At 48.2% G+C, this 27,697-nt stretch overlaps 1 protein-coding gene and 1 non-coding gene across 2 annotated transcripts; one reads left to right on the plus strand and one right to left on the minus strand.

Moving 5' to 3' along the window:
• Window positions 1-4,554: 4,554 nt before the first annotated feature.
• LOC141569294 (U6 spliceosomal RNA) lies at window positions 4,555-4,661 on the plus strand. The gene has a single exon (XR_012492801.2). It is a non-coding gene; the product is annotated as a U6 spliceosomal RNA (small nuclear RNA).
• Window positions 4,662-14,611: 9,950 nt separating this feature from the next.
• YWHAH (tyrosine 3-monooxygenase/tryptophan 5-monooxygenase activation protein eta) lies at window positions 14,612-25,701 on the minus strand. Its single transcript, XM_019754298.3, has 2 exons — window positions 25,391-25,701; window positions 14,612-16,081 (listed from the first exon to the last, which is right to left on the minus strand). Exons 1-2 carry the CDS (start codon window positions 25,475-25,477, stop codon window positions 15,428-15,430), a joined length of 741 nt encoding a protein of 246 aa, XP_019609857.1. The 5' UTR covers window positions 25,478-25,701; the 3' UTR covers window positions 14,612-15,427.
• Between the last annotated feature and the right edge of the window lie 1,996 nt (window positions 25,702-27,697).

The raw sequence follows: 27,697 nt of genomic DNA on the forward strand, positions 1-27,697 counted from the left end.
TATGGTATGTGAATTATATCTCAATAAAGCTATTACCCCCCCCCCAAAAAAAATGGTAAGACTACAGTTCAAATCCAGGTCTTTCCATTTCCAAAATGAATGCTTTTAACCACTATCCACCCACACTGCCTTGTTTTCAGGGTGATCCGCCAAGGGCTCTTTACCCCCTACTTTCCTCATACAAGCACCTTTTCCTCCCCCTGCTTTACCTGCCTTCGGAGCACCACAAGCTCCAGGCTACTGGTTTATTTGTTCTAAGCACATGTTGTCCAGCTCAGCTCCTCCTCAATAGCTCTCAAGAGCCTACAACCTCACGCCAAATCTCTCTAACCTGGAATCCAGGCCTCCCAAGTGCTGGCACCAACTTTCTTTTCCTGGAACTCTTCACATGCCCAACATTCAAACCGAACAATTCTCTCTGCACTTTCCTGAATCATGCTGTCCCACGTGCCTGGAAAACCCTCTCTCCGTGACCCCTGCTGCATGGCCAAATCCTATTCCTCGGTTCTGGTACCTGGTACCTTGCCTGAGTTCAAAGTTACACACACACACACACACACACACACACACACACACACACAGGGCATTAATTTCACTTCCTCTAAGCTCTCATGGGTCTGTTTATACCTCCATGCATTTGTCCCTGGGTTAACATATTTGGACATATATTCCTTGAGGACAGCTCAATAAACAACCCAAAGCACCCAGCCGTGTGGGGTACACAGTGGTGCTCACAAAAGTCACACCAAACGAAATGAAGTGAATTCAATCTCACCCCCAGTCATCTCACTGCTCTTTTTCTACTAATGGCAGTTTTCCTGCCAACTAGACACACTACAGGCAGTTTGAACAAGGTGTTTAGAATGCTAATGGATGGAAATGGGTTACAGCCACATCTATTTCATATAAATTATGAGTGAGTTTTATGGCCTGGGTTGCCTTGACTACCCAGCTGTTGGTTGGTGTACCTTGCTCAGTCCAAGGGTGGAAATGTTCCCCAGGCCGGGTGATGTCAGCCAGGAGTGATATGAAGGGGATGAGAATTCAGCATCTGAAGTACCAGCCCCTTCTGGGTCCTTCATACTATCAACCACATTGGGATTCCTCCCGCTCCTTCCTCAACTCCAAGATAGGCCAGGAGCTGGAAAGTGCAGAGGAGTGTGCTGTAATTCTGCTCTGACAAGGTCCCAGAAAGGAGAGTTAAGGACCAGCCAGGCCAACAACCCCCACTCTGGGTGTATATGATGTAGGATTGCCCTCCTCGGAGGTGCCTTTCCATTTCCTGACCGCTGCTGCCCCCTGGTGTCCTGACCCGGCACATCTTACATCCTTCCACCAGCCCTACCCTCTAAGGCAGATATCGCCCAATAGAAATACTGTAATGGGAGACACAAATGTAATTTTAAAAAAGATTAGTAACCACATTTAAAAACGTAAAAGAAACAGGTGAAGTTAATTGTAACAATCTATTTTATTTAACCCAATATATCCAAAATATTGGCACTTCGACATGTAATCACTATAAAAAAAATTATTGAGGGCCGGCCCTGTGGCTCAGGTGGTTAGAGCTCCATGCTCCTAACTCCGAAGCCTGCCGGTTCGATTCCCACATGGGCCAGTGAGCTCTCAACCACAAGGTTGCCAGTTCAATTCCTCAAGTCCCGCAAGGGATGGTGGGCAGCGCCCCCTGCAACTAAGATTGAACACGGCACCTTGAGCTGAGCTGCCGCTGAGCTCCTGGATGGCTCAGTTGGTTGGAGCGCATCCTCTCAACCACAAGGTTGCCAGTTCAACTCCCGCAAGGGATGGTGGGCTGTGCCCCCTGCAACTAGAAATGGCAACTGGACCTGGAGCTGAGTTGCGCCCTCCACAACTAAGGTTGAAAGGACAACAACTTGAAGCTGAACGGCACCCTCCACAACTAGGATTGAAAGGACAACAACTTGGCTTGGAAAAAAGGCCTGGAAGTACACACTGTTCCTCAATAAAGTCCTGTTCCCCTTCCCCAATAAAATCTTTAAAAAAAAACTATTGAGATATTCTATCTTCTATATTCTTTTTTCCATGCTAAATCTTCAAAATCTGGTGTGTATTTTACATTTGCAGGACACTTCAGTTCAGACAAGCCATATATCAGGTGTCCAATAGCCACACGTGGCGAATGGCATCTATAAGTCAGCTCAGCTCTACTGCTTTGAACAGCACTGCCCCTGCTGACCTAACCAGCACTGCCGGGGCCTCAATCCAAATATCTCTAGACCAGTCCTCTCCCCTGCGTTCCAGGCGCTTGCCAGCTGCCGCCATGTCATCTCCACTTGCCTGTTTCCAAAACTGCACTCTCATCTTCCACCCCAAAACCTATCTCCACAACTCATTCCAGCTCAGTCAATGACATCACCATCCATCCGGTTGCTGGAATGAAAATCGAAAGAGTCATCTTTTTCCTTCACGCCTACCTCCCCATCCAAACAGTCATCAAGTCCCTTCAATTCAGCCCATAGATACAGATCTGTTCACCTTTCTCATCTCCACGGCTACTACCCTACATCACCTTGCCTGGACTATTGCAGTAGCCTTCTAACTGCTTCCACTCCTACCCTCCCACCCCCTTACTCCACACCCACACAGAGCAGCCAGAAGGGTCAGACCACCCTGCCCACATCCCTCCATCAGCTTCCTAGTGCCTTCTAATAAAATCCAAACTCCTTGCCTAGCTTTGCTGCCCACCACTCTCCCATCAGTCATGTGGCTCAGACCTGCTAAACCCATCCCCACTTCCTGCTCCCTCTGTCTGGAATGTTCTTCCTCCAGACTTTCGCATGGCTGGCTCCCTTCTTGTCATTCAGGTCTCTGAGTGGCCTTCCCTCACCACCCTATCTGCCAAAGTCCCCTCGTCCTTAATCATTTTGTATCCCATAATTTTGTTTTTTGTTTGTTTGTTTGTTTCTAAAAGTTTTTTCTTACATTTTTCATTATGCAAGTATTATAAACATTAAAGTTTGGTATGTACAAAAGAGAGGCAGGAAGGAGGGAGGGAAGGGGAGGGAGGGAGGAAGGAAGGAAGGAAGGAAAGAGGGAGGGAAGGAGGGAGCGAGGGCAGGCAGGCCCCATAATTTTGTTTTTATGTCCTTGACCGCATTCATTTCTCCCTGAAATTCTGTTTGTTTGTTTTGTTTTGTTTTTCTGTCTCCTTCCACTAAAACATGCCTCCATGAGAAAAAGGATTTTCCTTCTATTGTTCATCTCTGTTTTCTAGCAACTAGAACAGTACATGGCACATAGTAACAAATGAGTGTGTGAGTGAGCGAGTGAGCGAGTGAGTGAAGGCTATTGCCTCCGTCTAGAACACTCTCCACTCCATGGTTGGTTCCTTCTCTTTCGGGTCTCAGATTAAGTGCCACCTGCCCAGAGAGCCTTCCCAGGCTGCCCTCCTTTACTTTCTATCTCAGCATCCTCTTTGCCATCCTCATCACACAATTTCGCCTGGAGGCAACTTGTTGCCTTCCTTTTTTGTCTTCCTCTGACTGCTCTCACCACCACTCTACACTGCACTCCACCAACAGGGGCAGCATCTGTATGGTTCGCTCCTGCCACCCACTGCCTAGCACAAAGCCTGGCACGCGGTAAATGTCCAAGGCTTTGGACATCTGGCCTTGGCGGTGACCCTGGGCAAGTCCCTGCTCCTCTCTAGACTTCTGGAACAGTCAGGTGCTTGGACTCCATGAGCTGTAAGATCTGAGACTTGAATGGAAGGGAAATGCCTGCAGGGGGAAGTTCCCCCGAGGACATTGTGGAACTCTGACCACCAAAGTTTTGGGGATGGAAACAGACCCTCTTGCTTTTTGACCTGATGGTGAAGGTTTGACCTGCTGGTAAGTGCCTGGCCGTGTCCTCATCTCAGTGGGAATGGGGGTAAGGATGGGAGAGGGCGGTAGGTGAGTCTGTGGAGTCAGAAACCCTCCCTCAGCCCAATGTGAGTGGACTCTTGGGACCCTTGCTGAGAGAAGGGCTCTGCTGACCCTTGGGGAGGGAGGGAAGGTAATGGGCAAGCCTCAGCCATACCCCAGGGATAACAATAACCAACTCTTCCTGTACCTTCCAGCCCTGCCCAGGTAAGCAATCCCCTGTGGGTATCCTACAGGCCCCTTCAAGGAGCCTGCCTTGCCCTGGTCTCCTCGGGCCTCCAGGAGCTGCAGCTCCCACCTCACTGGACCTCTGAGGGGGCCTGGGCATGATGTGAACTGGGGACCCAGCTTCAAAGGAAGGGGAGGGACTGAGGCAAAGAGGGAAGGCCATTGTCCCTGGAGCATGGCTGAGGGTTGCCCATTACCTTCCCTGCCTGCCCCAGGGTCAGCGGAGCCCTCCTGTCAGCAAGGGTCCCAAGAGTCCACCCACGTTGGGCTAAGGGAAGGTTTCTGACTCCACAGACTAAGGTACCATCCTGTCCCTCCTTACCCCACTCCCACTGAGTTGAGCACATGGCCAGGCACTTCAACCCTCCCACTTACCATCAGGTCAAACCCTTACCACCAGGTCAAAAAACAACAAGGTCTGGTGCTCGCTTCGGCAGCATGTATACTAAAATTGGAATGATACAGAGAAGATTAGCATGGCCCCTGCGCAAGGATGACACGCAAATTCATGAAGCGTTGCATATTTTTGCTGTACACCTGAAGCTGAAGTAGAATAATATTGTATGTCAACTATAATTAAATTTATGGGAGGTGGAGTAGAGCATAAGGAAGGTAGTCCATGGTATTGCAAAAGCTATATAAGACGTCAGAGGGGTAGTGGCTTGAGGGAAGGGGTCATCACTTTGTGAGGGGTGTAAATGTCTAACTATTATGTTGATTTGTACACCTGAAAGTAACTTAAAAAAAAATACATACTGAAAAAAGAATTTAAAAATTTAAAAAGCAGCAGGGTCTGTTCCCATCCCCAAAATTATGGTGATCAGAGTTCCACAATGTCGTTGGGGGAACTTCCCCCTGCAGGCATTTTCCTCTGATTGAAGTCCCAGATCTTACAGATCACGGAGTCCAAGTGCCTCACTGTCCCAGAAGTCTAGAGAGGAGCAGGGACTTGTCCAGGGTCACCAGCCAAGGCCAGAACCCCAGGATCCTGTGGGTGGAGGTAATAGGCCCTGGTCTCCCCTGGAGCCCTGGGGTTCAGGCCACCCCTTACCTCAGGAAAACCACAAGTCTGGTTATAACCTCCTCACACCTGGGCTCTCACCTCCGTGATCTCATTTCCAACCCACAGTACAGGACAGGATAGGGCAGTAGGTGGTAGTTTACAGAGATTGTTTCCCCCACTTGAGAGAGCTGCACTGTAACAGTGAGGCCAGAATGGTTAAGTGGCTCCCACAAGGACAGATTAGGTTGGTGCAAAAGTAATTGTTGTTTAAAAGGTTAAAAATTGCAACCAAAAAAAAAGGTTAAAAAAATTGAAAAACTGCAATTACTTTTGCACCAACCTAATACATTGAGGCAAGCAAGGCCAAGACCAAAACCCAGGAATCCTCCCTCCAGCTCAGGGCCAGGACACACTTTGACCTGAGCCTCGGGGAAGGCCAGGATCTGGGCCACGACTGTGCCCACTCTGACGCTGGAGAAGTGGAGTAGATTCGGCCAAATCCACAGCCTCTCCCAGGTCAGGTTCCCATCTGCACAGCAAAGGGTTGAACTTAGAAGCGTCTCCCAGCCCGGCTGCCTGCCAGCATGGGCCTGATGCTTCCACTGCAGCCCTGCAAGCTTCTGAACCGCCTGGACTGGTCCCAAGAAGCGCCATGGCACTCAAGACCCTTCCGGGTGGTTGTCACTCTTCCTCAAGTGCCTGGAAGACCTCAAGGGGAAAAGCAAGGACTGGGCTCCACTTATTCCCTCCCCCCACCCATCCGTAGACCAGCGCACCAGGATGCAAGTGACAAGGGCACCGTGATGGCCCTCTGAACACCCAGCAAGAAACTAAACGACTAAGAGAATGATGGAGAAACTGTGTGACCAACTGCTGTGTGACTTGACCGCCTGCTGACGGACTGGCTGGATTCACGAATAGGCTGACTGACGGCATTGACTGACAGATTCATTGAACTGGCTGACAGTCTGGCCGATGGGATTGACAAACTGACTGGACTGACGGACAGACTGGCTGTACTGACGCCGTCTGGCTAGATTGACTGGCGGGTTGGCTGCTGACAGAGCTGCCGCCGGCCGCCAGCCTCTCCGCCTCCAGCCCACTCCACGCCCACTCACCGCGCCCCTCTCCCCCCACCAAAGGGTTCCTGAACCAAAGCGCACAGCGCTGGTCAGCCGCCGCTCCTTCCGGAGGCCAAGTACCGGTGGGAGCCTCTGCGCTGCCAGTGGCGCCACCTGCTGTCCGCACCCGGAAGGGCCGTGGGGCGGGGGCAGGGATGGGGCCTTGGGTGGGGCGGGGGCTAGCGGAGGAGCCGGGCTTGGAGGAGCGAGGCTTAGGTTGGGAGTCAGGAGCCCGGAGGGAAAAGGTGGAGCGGAAAGAGGAGGGGCGGGGCTCTCCGGGACCCTCTTTTCCGGACTTGGCCCCTCTTTCCCGCCTCCTTTGCTCGCCCCCTGAACCTCCGCCTCCTCTCCAGTCGGAGCGCGTGGGTCCTCCCAGGAGTTCGAGCCGCACTGCGGATCTATCCCGGAACCTGATGGGATGAGACGAGTTCCCGCTTCTCCGTAACCTCCTGGCAGCCTGGCAGCCGGTCGGCTCCAAAGCCCCGCTGGGGCCAGGGACGGCGGGACCCTTCGGGGGTTAGGTCGGCGGCAGAGTGCGGCAGGGCCCACCACTCCGGGGCCCCAGAAATCCTTGATGACTCTGCAGGGGCTTGGGGGCCTGAGTGAGCAGTGGGGGGCAAGCGCCGGTGGAATTTGCATTGGAATTTGTTTCTGTTCCTGGGCCCAGAATTGCCCCTCACACAACTTGGCCACTCCTCCCATCCCGGGGGACCGCTGCAGCTCACCTGCAAACGCACCTGCCTTCCCGAGGGCTAGTCTGGAATGTGGTACATACCGGCGAGCCCCGTAGGTGGCAGCAAAGGCCAGAGAAAGTGGTTCCAGAATGGTCCCTCCCTTCTGCCTTTAAGTCAGAAAGGCCGGGGAGTTTCTACACCTGAAACTAATAAAAATAAAAATAAATACATACATACATACATACATACATGAAAGAAAGGCCGGGGAGGATGGAGCCACCTCACAGAAGAGAGAACTGACGTCCAGGGAGGCAGGAACATGCTCATATCACGCGGCGATTTGAACTCTGACTTCCTGTGGCAGGAGAAGAGGAGACGAGGCAGAGAGGAGAGGCTAACAGGGAGAGACCAGAGAAAGTGATATTTCAGAGCACAGATGCACTTAGACCTGACATCCAGACAGGGTGACGGTGGGAGTCTCCTCACCCTTCTGAGGATGTCTCCTTACCTGTAGAATTAGGCACAAGAAGGGCGCCTAGTTCACAGGTTTTGAGGATTAACTGAAATGCTGCATGGAAATTGCTTCGCACAGTGCCTGGCACATAGTAAATGCTCAGTAAATAACCACATTGATACAAGTAAATGAAAAAGCCGTGTTCCACAGGCCACCAAAGCCACGTCTGGCTGATATGTGAGTGTGATGGTCTCTTGCCAAATTGGCTAAATTACAGGGCCGAGTTATGCAATCAAACATTAATCCAGGTGTTGCTGGTGATGGTATTGTGTAGATGCAATTAAAGTCCGTTATCAACGGACTTTAAGGGAGATTATCCTAGATAATCCGGGTGGGCCTGATTCAATCAGTTGAAAAGTCTTAAGATCAGAGCTGAGGCTTCCTTGAGGAAGAAGAAATTCTGCCTGCGGACAGCAGCTTTGGCCCTTGGCAAGAGTTCCAGCCTGCACCTAATGATTTCACACTTGCCTAGCCAACCCCACAGTCATGTAAGACAACTCCTTGCAAAAAAGAAGACAAAATCTCTTAATATGCATCTCCTAGCAGTACTATTTCTCTGGTTGAACCCAGATATAGAGGAAGAGAAGGGTGTTTGTGTGTGTGTGTGTGCATGCATGTGTGCACACGCGTGCTGGGATCATAGGGCCCAATCCTTGTGTTATTCTGTCCTTTGTAAGCTCAGGGTGGTTTGTGCCTTTCAGGATCCTGTAGTATGAAGCTATAGCAAAACCAGGGTTGTTTAATGGTAGGGCTGAGGGTCAGGCTAGGAGGTAGATGAGGGCAGAGGGCCCAGGTCCAGGCCTGTTAGTCCCTTCCACCACACTTGCCCCCAGTCTTAGGTCTCATGGATGCAACCTGCTGTTTCTAGACTTTCTCTACAGTCTCCTTTTCCCAAGGGAAGCCAGGCTCATCCTCCTCCCTCTGCAGGAGGTATAGGATTGGGAATGAGGGGTACAAACCATGCTGTCTCCCCAGGAGCCAGCTGGTTGAGGAGGTGGCTTCTTCTTCAGCAACAGCCGGTCCATATGTCGCTGTACCATGCCTCTCCCGCCCCCATTCCATAGGCTGTGTGTCATGTACACACCCACACCTCCTGCCCTCCCGCCCTAATTCTAACAGCCCCTAACATTCATGGATTAGTCTGTGTTGGAGCACCGTGCCAAGCACTTTACTCATCTCATTTTGCCTCAGCACAAACCTATGGGGCAGGATTTAATACTGTCATTATCCCCATTTTACAGAGGAGGAAGCTGAGGCACAGTGGCATGTTCTCAGCTTCCCACCTGTTCCTCTGCCTGATGAGACCGACCAAGGGCAGAACATAAAGGTGGGTTGAGAACACCTGTGGTGGAGAGAAAGCAGCTCTGATGGGGCTGAGGGTCGTATCCCTTCGCAGACCCTCTGTTTGCTCCTCAGTACAAATGGTGGTGATAAAGATCAAGGAGGTGGCTGGCCTGAATGCACTTGGCTTCCCTTCCTTCCTCCCTTTCACCAGGAAACTGGGGAGGCTGGTAAAACATGGTCTAGTGGGCTCAGGAGTCAGCAAGCCCATGTCTGAGGACTGGTGTGGCCACTTGCAAACTGTGAGGCCTTCAGCAAGTTCTGGAACCTGTCTGAGCCTCGGTTTCCTCATCTGTAAAATAGGCCAGTGAGGAGTTTTCTCCCACGGCTTCTGTGGGGATAGGAAAGCAGCTGGCATGTATTGGTACGGAGGGCTCAGACCTGCTGCCTGTTCTCTCCACTTTTATTAGAGGGCTAGTAAAACTGAAGGCCCTATATTATAAACACAAGAGATTGTCATTACTACTGATCAACAGACATGGTCCCCCACACCTAAAACAAACAAAAACAAAATTTCTCCTCCCAAGGCACAGCATTTAAGGAGGTACTCCTTTTAAAGGCCAGCCCTGAGAGTGCATGCCTCCCTAAATGTTGTGCCCTGGGCACCTCTCTTGCCTCCCTTAGTCCCAGCCCTGCCCTCCTTCCTCATCTGCGAATAGCAGTCACTCCTCCACCCAAGTCATTCATGTCATCCCAAGTGTCATCCTGAGACCTTCCTTACCATCACCCCGTATCTAGTCCTTCAGCAAGTCCTGTCAGCTCCACCTCTCAAATATATCCACCATGTCCCTCCATCTCATTGCCACCACCTGGGTCCCCACCACCCAATGTCTCTCCTGGCAAACTGCTCTCCCACTCTGCCACGCACAGCAGCCAGGATGAGACTTTAAAAATACAAACCGGAGCATGTCTCCCGCTGCTCAAAACATTTCCATGGGGCTTCCCAGAGCTCTGGCCTCCAGGCCCTGTGAGGCCTGATCCCCTGCCACCCTGATTCATACCTGGCTCCCTCCTGCTCTTTACTTGACCCCATTTCAGCTCCGAATACGCTGCACACTCCCTTGGCACATGCTGTACCCTCTGCCAAAACAAACTTCTCCCCCACCCCAACCATTCCCCTTAGTTAATTTGTCCCCTATCCAGGCTGCTTCTGATACTTTTATTGAGCACATCCCTGGCATTTTGTGCCTTCCCTTCCAAGCACTGCACTCAGACTGCACCATTCATTGGGTAACTGCGGGATTATCCTCAGCCCCACCACACACGACTGTGAGCTCCACTGTGACAGGGACCCTGGCTGGTTTTGCTTATTGTGGTATTTTGGTGCCCACACACACACAGGAAGAGCTGAATCAGTGCTTACAGGATGAGCCATAGGTGAGGGAGGGAGGCCAGGCACCTGCCCATTTATGAGCGGGGGCCCACACGCCCTGGTTTGCTTGGGGAGGCCCAGTTTTCACCTATTGTCCCAGCATAAAAATAATGTGCCCTGGTTCACTCTCAAGTGTCCCAGTTTGTTGATATATGGTCAGCCTGGTTATTGGAAAGAAGAAAGTGTTCACCCTAGAGCTTCTGCTCTTTTCATGCTGGGTTTCCCACTTTTCCTCTACAAGCCCCAAGCTTTTTCTCCTTGCTTCTGAGATATTTTTATTTTCTTAATATTCTCTCCTCATTGCCCCCAACCCTCAGAAATACATAAGAATTTTGTTTGCCCATTTCACTGCAAAACCGTCCTCCTGGAGGGTTGCCATGGTGATCGAATGATGTCACTGCCCTGGAAACAGTTGCCTAGGAGATGAGTGATGTCACTTCCAGGAGATGAATGCCATGGTAACCATCTCAGTGGAACTAGGAGGTGGCCAGGAAGATGAAGGGGGGTGGAGGGCGGATGCAGAGGGGACAGATGTGAAGGGCGGAAGGAAAAGGAGGGGGAGTGCAGAAAAAAAGGCCAGGAAGAGGATGGGGACCATCCCAAAACAGTTGAAAATAACACAGAATCACAGAACCTCAGAAATGGAGAGGGACCAAAGACCACCAAAAGAACCCACGTCCTTATTAGAGGCTGCTGAGAGACCAGGACTTGCTCAAGGTCATACCACCAGCTTACAAGTGATGTTAGAAGCAGGTCTGAGGCCTCGTGCCCCTAGTTTCTCACAGGGCTCACCAGTAGTCCAGTAGAGTGGGGGGAGAAAGGATTCCTTTTGGTCATTTCTTTTTTAAAAATCCTGGCCTCAAATCAATCTATTCTTGAATTCAATAAATGCTTATTGTGAATTATGTGCTAGGCCCTGGGGAAGAATCTAAGTGACATTTGCATAGTTGTAGCCCCCCACTGGAGTGTTAGCCCCATTGGGACAGTTAACTCACCATGGTATGCCCAGGCACCCTCCCCAGTGTCTACCATATGGCTCAATATGTTTGTTGAATGAGCAAAGACAAAATGGTAAACGCCACTGTGTGATACAGACCCGCAGTACAGGAGAGGGCTCACGGTAGCTGGCAGGGAGGAGGTGGGGTTTCATAGATAGGATTAGAATAGGCCAAGAGAAGGAAGCCACTCCAGAGGGGAGAGTAAAGGCGTGAGCCGAAGTGGGAGAGCAGGCTGAACAAGTTGGGTCCCGATGGGGAGAGATTTCACCTGGTGGTGCTTGGGTCCACCTTGAGTCATTACTGTAGCTGTAGCACAATATGACTGATAGGAGAGCCAAGGAGCAGGAGGAGGAAGAACATTAAGGTCCGTGTCCTGGATATGCTCAGGGGTAGGAGTGGGGCAGCAAAAAGGACTGATATGGCTGAAGAGGCAAATGTGAAAGAGGTGACGGAGAGAAGTCTGGCTGGCGAGGAAGGAAGAGGCCCCATCGAGTTAGACCTGCAATGTCAGGCTTCCAGCTTCTGCCTGCAGGCAACAGATTCATGAAAAGAACAAGGACCCTGGAGCCCTGCACAGAGACATGCTCGGTCACTCCCCAGCTGTGTGACCACATGAAAGTCATGTTTCCTCTCGGAGCCTCTTGATTGGAGCTACCACCTTCTTCACGGGTTGTCAGCTTTGAATTTTAAACTGTCTGTAAAGCCCCACAAAAGGCAGTCAGCAAATGTTATTTCCCCTCCCGTTCCTAGTACAGTCCCTGCCCTCCAGAATGGCATGGGAGTTCTACTTTAGGCAAATGAACTTGACAGTTCATTCGTTAGCTCACCCAACTTTTTCAAGACCTTGTTTTGCTAGAAACCGTAGGGGCCTATGGTCCAGTGGAGATGTGCACAGTAACTTACCAATAACAAGGCAAAGACTGAGCCCAAGTCACCTAGCAGGCGGCTTCCCCCAGATCAGAGGTTTCGTAAGAGACAGCATTTCATTAGGCCTTGAAGGATTTTATTTGGGTAAGATGTCCTATAGATTGGAGAGGGATAAAGACCAGAGGCAGAGGAGCTAGCTATTGTTCTAACTTTTCTAGGCCTCCTTTTCACATGGTGTAGTGGAAAGAGCCTTGAAATGGGAGAGCCCCCGTTTTGATCTCAGCATTTCCTCTTACTAGCTACATACCTACTAGCATCTGATACCTCCTGGTATCTTCAGCTGTTAAAAAGGTTAGCATCCCTACCTTCCAGTCGCTGTCAAGATTCACACCATGCACTTAGTGCCAGACATGATAGGTATTTGAAATGGTTGTTTTTGTCAGCCTAATGACTGGATTTTAGAATGGAAGGTGATCTGTTGGTTGGAGCGTCTCCTGAGAACTAAAGACCCTCTCAGTCTCTCAATGGCAGTCAGCCTGTCAGCGTATGGAGGAGGGTGTGGTGGGCCCAGTCAGAACGCAGCCTGGTTTATTTTACAGAGCCAAGCGGCCTCCTGGGCTCCCCCACCGCAGGTGCTTTAAGATGAGCAAGTATTTACTTGACAATAGCTCCATTATCAAGAATCCTAACTACCCTTTCTTCCAACTCAAAGAAATGGATTTTTAAAGCAGGCGTTGAGGATTTACTGCAAATCTGAAGCAGTAACACCAATAAATTGAAACATCCCTTTCCAAGTAGAATTACTTCAGATCTAAGTGAAAACATTAAATGCACTGATAAAGTGTCCCCAGAATGGGATGTGTCAGTCACACCCATTTTTTTTCCCCCATCTCAATCCCAAGTGTGCCAGTGAAAAGAACCATGAACAACGATTTAGGGGATCTGAATGCTAGTCTAGGTTCTGTCACTGACTTTGCAGTGACTCAGGAAGTCATTTCATTTCTCTGGACTTCAGCTTTGCCTGCAGTAACAAAGAGGACCTCATCTTACTCCATAAATTTATCTTGACAAGTTTTAAAACATGAGTCTGCAGAACTGGAAGGAAACCTTTGAGATCACGCGGGAGCGAAGCCTCCCAGGGTTATGCCACGTGTAATTTATAGGCCCCTCGTAGGTCCTCTCAGAGAACCCCATTTATCGATATGGGGCTAATTGCAATTATGTGTCCACACTTCCCCACACTCCATCCCGAGACCAGAGCATGCCTTACACACTTTAAATTCAAATTTATATTCCAAATCCTACACTTAGAAAACGAGGGACCTGAGTCTTGAAGGTTACGTGGTTTGACTGTCAAGGCTGCCGGAGCTTGGCAGCATGGCACTGCTGGAGCCCACGAGGGCAGTCAGAACTCTGAATTAGAAGTCCTGGGTGGAGGACGTCCTGTGGCTTTCCAGCCGTGTGAATTCCAGAGGTCCACCACCTCTGCTCCTCAGCTTCCGTATCTGTACATGGGGACAAAAACCTTTCACAAGACAGTTGTGAAATGAAAATGCGCTTCTTTTTAAAGCCCTTCCTGTGAAGGACATTTCAAATTAAGTATGGTTTTAATGTCTAGATATGTTTATCAAAGCCAAGTGTCAGCCACAGAAAGTCTGTAACCTTAAAATACCTGACCTACTAATGGAAGTGAAATTCAGTAACCATTTTAGCTAGCAATTAGGTCAACTTGAAACAGGCTTCCTAAGGAGTATTAACACGTGGGTCATACCTCTACTTCAGAATGAGAAAATAGGTTAAACATCTATGCTTGACAAGTTCTGTGCTCCATTACAATATAAGCTCAAGGACAGAAAACGGGTCATGGCCATTCTCACCCGTCTAGTGTCCAGCTTTAGTCAAGAACAAGGTTTTTAAGGCCTTTGTGTAACTGAACCAACCCACTTAAAAAGCACGTTCAGTCCTTCCTGGAGGTCGTACCACCTGAGGAAGAGTCCGCCTGGTGACGCTGAGCCTCAAGAGAAGCTTTGGGATGCAGGCAAACGTAGGCGGAAGTTTGCTTTTCTGTTTCAAAGAATACTCAAAACGGTCTTAATAATCATCAGTATATTTCAGGAATCCAGGTTGTGCCCCATAACATTTTATTACATCTAACACAAAAAGAATATTAAGAACACCTGAGGACATGTATAAGCTCAGTATCTACCTTGTGTTACGTGTCAACAAACATTCCATCAGGGTGGGTCATGCAACACCCTCCCCTCCCAAGTTAAACACAGAACTATCTTTCACAGACGTGCTGCGCTAAAGGAGCATTTTGGTCTGCTCGGCTCCTGGATAAGCACCAGGTATCAGAAGAGTGATTGAGACAGGCTATGTTGGCTAGGTTCACAGAAAACTATTTCAAGTTCATGGGTCTTATGTGTATGTTGCAAAATGTGTAATGGAATCAGAGGGCAAGAAAACTTACTGTACTAAAAATGCTTCAGTGTTTAAGACTCAAACCAGGATTCAAAATGGTGAGCTGTCATGTCATATATACAGCTCCTTGCGAGGGTGAGGGGGGAAATAAAGACTATACACAGAGATAATATCCCCAAAGCAGCATTTATTTACCCATTGAATTCCAAAACATTTAATTTAGAAGTCTGGCATTTCATAATCACCCATCTTGATTGACACGGGCTGACACACATGGCGCTGTCAGGATACACAAGGACAATAGCCAGAGTTACAAAAAATAAATCCATGATTCTTAAACAATCGCAACCAAAAAAAAAAAAAAAAAAAGTTACAGGTATCAAAACTTTAGATGCATTGCACTGAAAAGAAGGTCTGTGCACATCATAATTTAAAGAGGCAAAACAAGGCGCTACTGAAACCTCACTTTAACAGTTTATTACAAAGCTGATGGAAAGGAGCAAGTGGTCTCTTTGTATCAGCTTCCCTTAACAGTTTTCCATTAGCTGAAGAAAGAGGTGGGAGGGGTGAATTCATTTTTGCATGCACAAGATGTACTGCTTAACAAAACACTATCAGCTTGTTTTAAATGGATCATTTAAATATCATTGTAGCCTGTTTTGGCTAATTCTCCTTTCTAAACTTCCCCATTGCTTTGTCTGCATTCCACACAGATCAACAGGCATAGTAAAATGCCTCATTTTTAACGCACTTGTCTGCACAATTCGAAATGGGAGCTCCTGTGGGCTCAAAGCAACCATCAACCCAGCAATGCCCATGAAGATTTATCTGAAACTGCTTCCCAGGGGGGAGGAGAGCAGATCTGAGTAGCTGTGCTGCCAATACAGATAGGTTTAGCACTAGATATTTAGTGATTGTGGCAAGGAAGAATCGGTGATGATGGGGGTGGTGGGTGAAGGAAGGGCCAGGGACCGGAAGGCTCTTCAGTTGCCTTCTCCTGCTTCTTCATCCTGCTGGTCGCTTGTCCAGAGGGTGAGGTTGTCTCGCAGCAACTGCATGATGAGTGTGGAGTCCTTATAGGAATCCTCGTTTAGAGTGTCCAGCTCAGCTATGGCGTCATCAAAGGCTTGTTTGGCTAAGAGGCAGGCCTGCTCGGGTGCATTCTGGATCTCGTAGTAGAACACAGAGAAATTGAGGGCCAGGCCCAGCCGGATGGGGTGCGTGGGCTGCATGTGCTCCTTGCTGATTTCAAAGGCTTCCTTATAGGCCGCCTCAGAAGCTTCCACCACACTGTTTTTCTTCTCCCCGGAAGCTACCTCTGCCAAGTAGCGGTAGTAATCACCCTTCATTTTCAGGTAAAATACCTTGCTCTCATACTGGAAATCATTGCAGTTCTTGATGAGGAACTTGTCAAGCAGAGCCAGCACGTCATTGCACACTGTTTCCAGCTCCTTCTCAATCTTCTCCCGGTAAGCTTTCACCTTCTCCAGCTTCTTTTCATTCCCGTCAGCCATGGTTTTCTGCTCAATGCTGCTGATGACCCTCCAGGAAGATCGCCGGGCACCAACCACATTCTTGTAGGCCACGGAGAGGAGGTTTCGATCTTCATTGGAGAGAGGTTCATTGAGCTCTGTCACCTGCAAAATCCCAAAAAGATAAACACTGAGATCCAAGTCCAAAACTCTTGGAAAGAAATCTGCCCTTCAACCTAATCAATCCTCAAAAAGCAGGATTATGGAGGAGCCAGTGGAGAAAAACCAACCAGACATGGACCCTATTTCAAGGAAGACTATAGTCTAAGAGAAGGGATAAATACTTGAAATTCAAGATATTGTGATAAGCGCTTTGAGAAATTCCTAACTCAACCTTTACAAAATGCTGCCTTCAACTTGGTAGAGGGACGGATGGGGATAAAGGCAAGCACAGCCAGGCTGTGAGGTGATGGTACATAACGGTGGGTGAGAAAGCCCCATGGTCCAGCTATTCTGCAAAAAATATTCTCAAGTGATAAGATCATGTGATTTCTTTGTAAAATATTCAGATTACAGACTAGATGTCTGTTCCAGGTTCTACTTCCAGCTTTATAATCTAGAAAGAACCAATCATACCTCCCTCAAATACATATTCATATGAATAGATAAGAGCTTCATGGAGGAGTTCAAACCCCACACTGACGTAGTGGCCAGTTTCAGCCTGTGTGGTTACATATGGAATCCTACTGGTACACCCAGCCCTCTCCCAAGCCAAAACGGATGCATTAGTGACAGTAAAGTGATGCCAGCCTCTGCTGAAAGGAAGCATAACTACTCAGCAGCAAGCTTTACTCTGACCTACCTGACAGGAAACCCTGACTGGCTATCAAGGATGGAAGCACCAATTACTTGAACAAGTTGTAACTTCCTTTGCTTAGCTCTCCTTGAAGCCACCTCCAAGTGGGCCACCTATGTCATTGGTAGAAAGAGCACTGGACTTTGCTGTTGAATTTTGTCCCCCAAAAAGTGATGTTAAAGTCCTAACCCCTAGTACCTGCTATATGACCTTATTTGGAAATAAAACCTTTGCAGCGGTAACCAAGTTAAGATGAGGTCATACTGCATTAGGGCGGATCCTAAATCCAACGACTGGTGTCCTTATAAGGAAAGAGAGATTTGGAGACACACAGGGAGAACACCCAACGGTGAGGAGGCAGAGACTGGAGTACTGTGTCTACAAGCCAAGAACACCGAGGGTTATCAGGAGGCAGGAGAAGCTAGGGGAGAGGCAAGGAAGGGTCCTTCCCTAGGGCCTTTAGAGGGAGCACAGCTCTGCCAGCACCTTCATCTTAGACGCCAAGACTTCCAAATTGGGATAACACACATTTCTGGGGTTTTTTAAGCCACCCAGTTTGTGGTACTTTTTTTGGAAGCCCTAGGAAAGTAATACAGATTTGGAATCAGAAAACCTTGGTCTGGACCCCAGAAAAGCCACAAACTTGCTAAATTGGCCTGTATCTTCTATAAAGTGGGGGATTACTTAATTATATGACCTACTGGTAGAGGTCTTTAATTAAAAAAAAAAAAAAAGCACGTAGGAAACCATAAAACACTCCACAAAAAAAAGTATTACTGTAAATCAAAATATAAGGAAAGAATTTCCTCCAATGGAGGGGGAAAGCCAAGTTCAATGGAGAAAGTTGTTAACAGTATATTAAAACAGACATGTTTAACATGAATTGAGAAGACTGAGCAGTGGAGAATCAGGAATTTTAAAAACTAACGAAAAAAATGATAGGTTTATTTGAAAAATTAGTAGTTCAAGAATATAAGCAACAAATATAACCATTATTATGTGTAAAATTAGGAAGGAAACTTGTACCAAGTTCTTAAAAAGCAAAACAAGCAATTGTCTACCACTACCCAACTCAACAAATCCAAAATAAAAAGACCAGCTCCCACTTTTAATTTGCTCATTTCCCTGTCCCAAGTCCCCCTACTGTTTGCCACAAATTCTTAGCCCGAGATTTAGTCTCTCCTCCTTTGCCTACTCAATCAATACAACCCCACTTCTACCTTCAGTGTGGTCTTTGACTACAAGCTGCCCCCCGCCCCCCCCCCCCCCCCCCCCCCCCCGGGTTGTCTGCAAACCAGGTTCCTCTTTCCTCCTCAGACACAACTGGTATTTCATGATCTCTGCAACCTGCCAACCCACTAATCCACAAGCCAGGCTCCCTTCGAATCCTGCTGAAGACGTTAACCCCAGCAGTTTTCTCCTCCAGTGAGTCCCTTTAAACACTCATTTGTTTATTGAAAATATAAAGTCTTTGTAGATTTTTTTTGATATTTTGGTCTTTTAAGGAAGAAACATTTATAATAATCAAAATTCTCTCTGACAAGTCCCAGAATGCTTGAATCCTTTGGAATGACTCACGTTTCTGGGGTGCTAGTCAATAAGACAAAATATTAATAAGCAAGAACAGAATCTGGAGAGCCCCGGAGATCTTGCATCTAAGTAAATGTGACTGAGGCCACTTGACAGTAAAAGGCAAATGTATCCATAAGGAGTCACCACAAACTTCATCCTGTGCCTAATAAAGCTTCCTGTGTTAAGATTGTTGCAAAGATACACCAAGGTAACTCCCCAGAGCACATCATTAAAATTGAGCTTATATGTGAAATCCATTTATACAGCGGTACCTCGGTTATCAAACGTAATCCATTCCGAAAGACCATTCGAGTTCTGAAACATTCGACAACAGCCGAAGGCCTCAGGATCTTGCACTCAGCGGATCCCGCGTGACATGTTCGACTTCCGAGGTGTGTTCAAAAACGGAAGTATTTACTTCCAGGTTTACGATGTTTGTAAATTGAAATGTTCGTCAGCGGAGACGTTCGAAAACCAAGGTACTACTGTATATCACATAGGATGTTTGTACCAGTGGCAATATTACTTAAAAACAAACAAACAAACAAAAAAAAACCACCCTAAGAAATCTGTGTGACTGTGAATGAATCACAACCTTTCTGGGCATCAAAAGTTAATAAGGAGAATCAGCCCAAATGATCTCCAAGGACTTCTTCAGCTCCTAAATTCGAGGATTCCATTTTTTTCTGAGCAACAAAAAGTGTGGTTAAGGCACGAGGTTGATACTATTAACGTAAATGAACTTTGGGTGTATCTGTGGGTTTCAGGAATTCACATAGCATATTCCTTTCGCCATGAGGAATACACTGCCCCAAAAGGCTCCTGGGCAATACTAATGACACCTCCACAAGAAAAACCATTTACTAGGAGTATTAGTGTTTATGTAACAATCATAATCTGGTTGCCTGCCAGTCTGAATGAATCACTATCAGCATCAGCTGAGGGTGACTAACATCACTAAGCAAGCATTGTTCTTAGAACCCCAGCCAAGGCCTAACTAGGAAATAACCGGATACATTTAAATACGGTATTTTTAATATTCCCAAGGTACAACACAGTTAACGAAGGGAAACTTATGGAATGAAGACAGTTTCATTACTTGATCAAATAACCAAAGAAAACTGGGAGCTTTTCCAGATTGGAAAATTACAGACGGAAGGGAAATCAGATGGCCCGTTAAAACAAAAAAGATTTACAGCCAGTGTTGACTGGTGATACTTATTGTGAATAACCTTCATTAATATTAGTTAGCAGCAGTTCCCAATAGTTTAAATTCCGAAATCCTGGAGCCAGGAGATCTAAAGAAAAGTCTGGTCCTACACTGAGAAGCAGACACTGGGAGGCAATGAAGTGTAACAGAAAAGAAAACACTAACTACGAGTCCCAACCACGCTGATCACCTGAAGATTCTATGGAGATGATTTACCACATCTTTATAATCATAAGTTTCCAGATGGCTTCTAATTAGAAACATGAAGCAAAGACAGAATTTTTGACAGAAGAGACATAGACAACCTTCTTTCTACTCCAGCGCCAATTTCAACCCATTTCCACCAAGCTCCAGCTGCCCTCATGCAGCCACTCCAGACACTAAGTCTTCACAGGGCTGCACCATGTGTAAGGGGCTCCCCACCTCTGCTCACAGCCTCTCTGCCCCCTTGTTCTCCTGCCCACACCTCCACCCCATTTAATCCTACTGACACTCCTGAAACATCTTAAGCTGATGGACCCGTCGGGTTTAGAAAGGCCCTCCTCCATTTCTTTAAGGAATGGACTCCCAGTCAGTGATTCGACCGGCGTCCTTACTACACAGCCTTTGGCTACACCAACTCCCAACCCCGGGCGCTCGCTTCACCCCTTCTCTCTGCTTCAACACCACACAGCATTACTAACAGTCACGAATCACCTGGTATACTACGACTTCATTTATCTTCCTATGACACCACCAGCTTACTCAAAACTCCCTAAGGGCCTCCTCCCACTAACTCACAAGGCAAAAACCATGCGTTTCTGAATAAAAATAGATCCACTGCCAAAAATAGCACAGGGACTATTTGGGAAAACTTAAAAGTTCTTCATCCAGCCTCAAAAGTAATACTGAGCAAACAAAAATGCCACCCCTGAGCTGCCAGACCACAGTGGAGGTTGCTGCGTCTCCTAAATAGCACTCCCATCCTTCACAGCTACACCACATGCTACCACCCCATCTTTTATAGTTACCACACCCACACACCACCAAAAAACTTGCTTCTGATAATTAGAGTTTATAGCAGAAGAAAACGATTCTCAGGAACAATTAGGTAAACATAACCACATCATAAAATCTTTAAGCTTCTTTGGCAAAACCCTATACATGTTTCAAGAGAAAAAAAAAGTGAGCTAGAAGGATGAATGCTCTTTTGGCTGATTCTCTCCCAAGTCAAAGCCCTGCCAGTGAGGATTCTGCCTGGTCCCAAACTGGCAAAGCACCCAGCATCAGTCACCACTTGCCCAAGCCTGGAAAGGCCACACCCTGTCCCCAGCAGGGTGAGGCTGCAGTTCTCTAAGGCCACCCGAGAGACTCAACTGCAAGCTCAGAGCAGATGAGTTCAGGTCATTAATATCCATTCTAAGCTTAATATTAGTCAAAATAGCTACCTCTGTATCATTAAAAGACTGCCTGTCTTGCTCTTGACATACTGAACATTTTCGTAGGTATTGGCAGGGATTAAATACAAGCCCGTCTGAATGACATTACTGCATGCTACTGTCCCTGGAGATACCAGGGCTGAAGGCTTCAGAAGCTGTGCCAGGTTCTGATCACAGGAAAGTGCCAACACCCACCACCAGAGAGGAATGCCATGGTGGCAGGAGGAGGGGGGCACAAGACAAGTGGCCTCAACTGGGGCACTAGCAATTTTACCAGCAACCCAGACACTGACATTTGGGGGCCTATGGGCTTGTAAAATATACTAAAGGCAATAGAAGCCCCCGGTGCCAAGGATATCAAATAGTTTCTTAAAATACTGCAAGTATAATTTAACACAGTGCTGCACTTCGGAATTCATAGCAGGAACTCAGTCAGTTAGTATTCTGCTTGAGCTAAAAAATCCTGGTCTTCAAGAGAAGCAAAACCCAGATGTGTGACTTTGCGTGTTATGCCCCTCTGCTATGGCTACGACCCAGAAGTGGTAGATTCTGTTTTTCATCAAACTTAGCAAAAATGACTTCCACCTAATAGATGCGACGTATGTGTTCAGTAAGCCCACTGATGTCAAAGGCTTGTAATGTAGTCACCCATGATGACGAAGGCCATGGTGACAAATATACATGAGTGTATACTAGGAATATTACCCCTTAGCCTCATGCAACACTGTCATACAGCAGTTAAAGTGAGAGCTCTAAATTCAAGAGTTCAAATGCTCGCTTTACAATTAGACCGTGAGAAAACGAAACTCTTTAAATCTCATTTGTAAAATGGAGTTACCAGTATCCATCCAGAGTTGTTATAAAGATTGAGAATGTACACATGGAACAACAGCCAACAGCGAACATTTACTGATTGTCTAATAAACAATATGATTCTACCAATATAAAATTCCAGACAAAGATGAGAAAAACATTTTTGATTTCTTTAAGGAAGTGGTGGGAGCTCTTCTGGGTAGAATTCAGGAACCCAAACCCAGATGGTGATCACAACTCCCTCTTCAGACTATGTGAACTGTTCACCATCTAAAGTACTTTTAACGTCAGACTATTCCAAGAATCCAGAGCTTTCTTCCTTCCTCAGCCAATAGATGACAAAGTGATAATTACATTTCAAATGACCAGTTAGTGGGAAACAGGTTCACTAATTTATATATATGTCAGGCTGCAGTACCAAAGTGGCTTTAAGGTTTCACACTAACCATAATTTGGGTACACCTCAAAATCATCCTGTTTTAGTATCTGCAACACGGGTCGTCTCACCCCAGGCTGCTCAGCCGTGCTCTCCTTTTACGTACCACCTGCTCGTTTCCCCACTTCCCATAATCTCACAGCTGTTGGAATAAGGGCCTTTTGCCACTGGTTGGGGCAAGTGCCTCTTCCCCTCTGACTCCTGTTTCCTTCAACTGTAGCTGTTTCCCGCACTTAAGATTTCTACAGATATTCTTGAAGTCCCTCAAATGCATTTCTCCCCATCCTCTGTCATCTTTGTCACTGACTGTGTATGGTGTTCTTGAGAAAGGACTGGGGTTCTAAAATCTTTCAATGTTTCTTTCCACTATTATACTCTATGTAAGCTACTAGGTATGAGATTAGAGCTGAAGACACGCCTTTATTTCACCTCAGAACATTTCTTGCCTCTTCCAGTTAAGGGGGAGGCAGGGAATTGCAGTTCTCAACTGATGGAAGGCAACACCCCTGTTTCCAATACGCAAGATTTTTCTTAAAGCTTACCGACACCATCCTCCAGGTGACGCTGGTAGCATAAGAAACATCAGTCATTACAGGCAGGCAATATTAGGTGACCATTTACATTATAAGGGAAAATGAAAACAAGTTAGAAGAATGAAGACTGAAAACTTATAGTTAACACCAACATTACTAGTTTTACACTTCACAGGACCCAGCCAGAAGGTAAGTTTCAAGGTCAAAGAGATGGCATTAGAACATCCCCTCACTCAGGTGCACTGTTCTGTCCTCCCGAGAGCAGTCTACTTACCTGCCCTGAAGAAAACCCACATAAACCCAGTGGGTTACTAGAATTCAGACCCTTTCCAAAAGCTCTTCTTAAGGCCTGTGGTATTAATAAAATGGAGACTGAGTCTTTTCAATAGCATTAAGAGTTTAACATACAAACATCAACTTAATGGGTAAAAAAATAAACTTTCCCATTGACCTTTGCCATGTCCTTTCCAATAAATATATTCCATTAATTTAAATGACAAAAAAAATTAATAGAACAGATATATTGAAAGTTATTTAATAGGAATTACCTTCATAAAATGGTTTATCACAATTCTGAGAAGACATGATTAGAGCTTGGATTGAATTTTCAATGCTGGATGGCTTATCCAACCCATCAATCATTTCAGATACAGGTATCACAGATTTGCAACACATGGAGGGGTCCATTAGTTTGCAAAATGTCACCTTAAACGTCTGAGAAAAACTGTGGAGCCAGGTAGGAAGCTGTAGGAAAGCATTTTTCAAGCCTGCTTACGAAGACCAGAAAGCCAATTTTTTCTCTTCCCAAACTAGATTCTATGCTGGTTACATCTCTCCATTCTTCCCTTCCCTTCCATTTCAAGTTGCCTCAGAACAACTTGAGAGCCTATAAGCTCCAGAACATACCTACTAGTCATTTTCCCTTAACCTCAATTGACCTTCTTTCAAGCCCCATGCCTTATTTCCCAAAAGGCTCCTAATGCTCAGTGTGAGCAGGGGCCTTTCTAAAAGGTCCAGAAAGGTCTCCTCCAGCTGCATAAACCCAGTACCAGTTACTGGGGAGAAGAGGCTCACTTAAATATGACTTGCTTTGTGGAAATTAAAAGAAATTAAAGCTCTGGGACCCTTCCAAAGAAACAAATCCACACATTCAGTCCTGTTTCTGTAAAATTTCCAAAATTAATATATTTTACTTTTTTTTTCTTATAGAAGGCCCCCAGAATTACAAAGACTTCAGCCCCAGACCCAGATTGTCCCTGGTTCAGATGAAAAGCTCCTATATAATCTATGACATCATGTCATGTCACCACTGAATCAACAAACGGGCCCCGGTGGTGGTGGTTTCCGAACACACCTAGTTCAAGTGTATGTAACAAGGACACCACAGGAAACACAACTCTTCAAGCATGTTTCTTACCTGAATAATCCTAAATACTGACATCAACATACTTCACGTATTAATGTAAAAGGCCTCAATAGGAGCTTTTCAAATGATTCTGAATTTTTATGGTGCCTCTGGATTTGCAGGTTTTTCTCTAATTCCCTCACAAAGCCAGCAAAAGGGCAAATGAGCTATAAACCAGGGAAGTAGTTCTCGAACTTCCCGCTAAAATTTGCCAGGAGAGCTAGTTAAAGTGCAGATTTCGGAATCCCACCCCCAGAGTTTCAGACTCTTAGGTCTAAGGTGGGGCCCAAACCCATCATCCTCCCACGTCTCAGAAGGTTGTACACGGGATGAACATAGCACGTTGGTGGCGGCAGTTGTAGTTCTACCACTGTGTGACCTTGACGCAGAAATAAGTAATGTTCATTTAGAGAAAACGTAAAATGAGGTTAAGAGACAGGGAAAGTGAGAGAATAACCAGGACTCTTAAGTCTCAGAAATGCAGGTGGTATCTAATCCAAGGAATTTGTAGGGTGTGGCTGGCCACCGACTCCTTCGCCGAGAAGCAAACTGCAGAACCGATGTGTGAGGGTCTCGGGAATGCAAAGGCACACTGGCTCTTCTCGCTTAAAAGTCACGTCTCATTTTAATCACCAAGCAGATGGGCATAGCATCAAACCTGGGAGTGGGGCCCCACGCCCGCCGCCCTTCCACCCGAATCCACGCCTAGACTGCAGGATGGGGGGTCTTCGCACACAAAGCCTGACCCCCCGGGCATAGTTAAGATGGGACGAGCACGATTCGGGCGAGCACGGTAAAACAGACTGGAATTACAGACTTCAGGTCGTGGCAACGAAAACCAGGAGACAGGGCGCCACTCATTAGGTGATTCTTTAATACAAGTTGGGATGTGGAGGAAGACGAGAAGCCCCCAAGACTGGAAGAACGCTCTAGGAGGAAGAATGTGGCTGCTTCACGTTTCCTCGGGCACCCCATCCGCCCCACGCAGGGCTCGGAGCTAGCATATGGCGACCCCCACCCGCCAGTCCCCGCGGGGCTGCACGCGCGACCCCGGCCGCGCCAGGCTGCAGGAAATGGCCGGACGCCCAGCGGGCGCGGGAAGTGCGGGCTGCAGTCTGGCGGCCGCGCCCAGCGGGGTCGCCCCGGGCCTGGATGGAGACGACGCCCGGCTTCCCATCCCTCCCCTACGCCGGGCCCCCCGGCCGGCTGCCCGAGCTCCCGGCGCGCTCACCGCCTTCATGGCGGAGGCCATGTCGTCGTAGCGCTCCGCCTGCTCGGCCAGCCGCGCCCGCTGCAGCAGCTGCTCCCGGTCCCCCATGTCGCTCGTGGCTCGGCCTCGCCTCGCGCCTAGCTCGTTTGCTCGCTCGCCCGCCCTCCCGTCCGCTCCCCGGTCGCCGCGGAGGCCGCCGCCGCGCACGCGCACTGGCTCGCCGGCCGGCCCAAGGCTCAGGCAGCAGGCAGCGCAGCTGCTCGCGCCCTCTCTCTGGCTCGCCGCGTGCGCTGTGGCTGGCGCCGCTGACGCCGCGAAAGGAGGAGAGGCGGGCGCGCCTGGGGGATGGGAGGACTGGAGGACGCCTGCGCAGTGAGAGGGGCTTGGCCGAGCAGCCGGGAGCGGCGGGAGTGGGAGGGGGGAAGGGCGGGTCGGCCCTAACGGTCTATTTCAAGGTGACGTCACCTACTATAAATAGCTGTCGCCACCGCCCCGCCCCAGAGCCGCGCAGGCGCCCTGCGGGTGCTGCATTTTACCGCCGCATAGGTGGAGGTGGGAGAGAGAAGCGCGGGGTGGGTACTGCGGGCCAGAGGAGGGGGCGCGGTGATGGCGGCTGCGCAGGCAGCGTGTTGGCACAGCCCCACCCTGAAAAACGCCTCTGAATCCGGGTTAGAGGTCTGCTTGAGAAGGGCCCAAAAAGCAAATAAACCTAGGGCTTGGAGAATCCGGGAGGCTGCGTGCCCAGAGGGGCGGGTTGAACCCGCCCTGCGGTCTCGCCCGCCCCGAGCCCCGCTCCCGCCTCGGATGGGCTCCGCTGGGCCACGCCCTGCACTTGGGTCTGCACTGGCCCGGGCAAGATCGGGTCCGGCCTATGAGGACAGACCTACACACACACACACACATACACACACACACATTCGCTGTTGCCCCATCCTGATAAGTGACCATTGGGCGTACTGTGCTTTCCTTGAGAGGAAGGACTGGGTGGCCCTGCTGGGACGAGTGTCTCAGGCGCACCTACTAGGAGCCGGCCCAGTGCTATGCCTTTACAGGTACAATACTATTTAATCCTCACAACCCACCCCGCAGGTGGGCACAGCTGGTCTCCCCATTTTTCAAAGTCAGGTTAGTGACTTGCTCAAGGTTACACAGCCTGTAAGTGGTGGGGCCAGGATTTGAGTTCAAACCCAGGATAGACTTGCTGTGGCAGAAAGGGGGATGGACCGCCTGGCTGGTCACTAAGCCCATCCCAGTCCTGGCATTCAATGTTGAGGGTATTTTGTGCCAGGCCCTGGGTTGGGGCAGGGACAAGCTAGGAAAATCCCAGTGGCTAAAACAGGCTCTGACTTAAATACAGCAAGTCAGGGGCAGCACAGGACAAGGGGCCTTAGGCTCTCTGAGAATTTTGTTGAGTGCCTACTGTATGCTGGGCACTGGGGGTAGGAGTAGCTACCGAATAAGTAAGATACAACCCTTTCCCCCTCCCACTCCCACTGCTCCCCCTGCCCCGCCAGCCACTCCCACTGCCTCAGAAGCTGAGAGCTAAATACACAAGAGCGGGTAAGCTGGACCTTGGAGGAGATGACAGGGAAAAGGTATTAGGGATTGGGGTTCAGTATGGGCAAAGGCTTGTCAGTGAGGATGGAAACCAAATGGTAAGAGAGGCCTGGCAGTGGGAAATGAGGTTGGGTAAAACAAGATTGTGGAGTGTTTTAAATGACAGACTGAAGATCTGAGGCATTGTCCTTAGGTAATGGGGAACCACCAGAGGTGTGGAAGCCATTATTTCAGGAATCTTACTCTGGTGAGTAAGATGCATTAGAAAGGAGAAGGGAGAAACTGGAGAGAGGAATTTTTCTGGACCTTAGTTTTACCATCTGGAAATTGGACTTGAAGGACTGTTAAAGCACTGTAGAATAGAAATCCTGGAATGTAAAAGCCAGCAGGACCCTTAGAAGTCACCGCTGTCCAACTTATTATCCTGCATAAGGGGAAACAGATCTAAGCGAGAGGAGAGGCTGGCCCCAGTTTGCACAGCAAGTGAGCAGAGCTGAGGCATCCAAACCACATCTCCTGCCTGCCCGGATTTTTTCACCCCACTGTGATGCTAAAATGAGGACCCATGAAAAAGGATTTGAGCGTAGGTCTGGGGAGAGGCCTCCATCCCAGGTTTCACTATGCTTTGAAGAGTCATCTTTGCACCTGAAACAATAAACAGCATAGAAGAAAACATAGGTACTAATCTTACGGACCGTGGGTTCAAAGAGCATTTTATGAATTTGACTCCAAAGGCAAGGGAAGTAAAAGCTAAAATAAATGAATGGGACT

Source organism: Rhinolophus sinicus, chromosome 9 (assembly GCF_057876585.1).
Source record: "Rhinolophus sinicus isolate RSI-liver-muscle chromosome 9, RSI-T2T, whole genome shotgun sequence".
Taxonomy (NCBI): domain Eukaryota; kingdom Metazoa; phylum Chordata; class Mammalia; order Chiroptera; family Rhinolophidae; genus Rhinolophus; species Rhinolophus sinicus.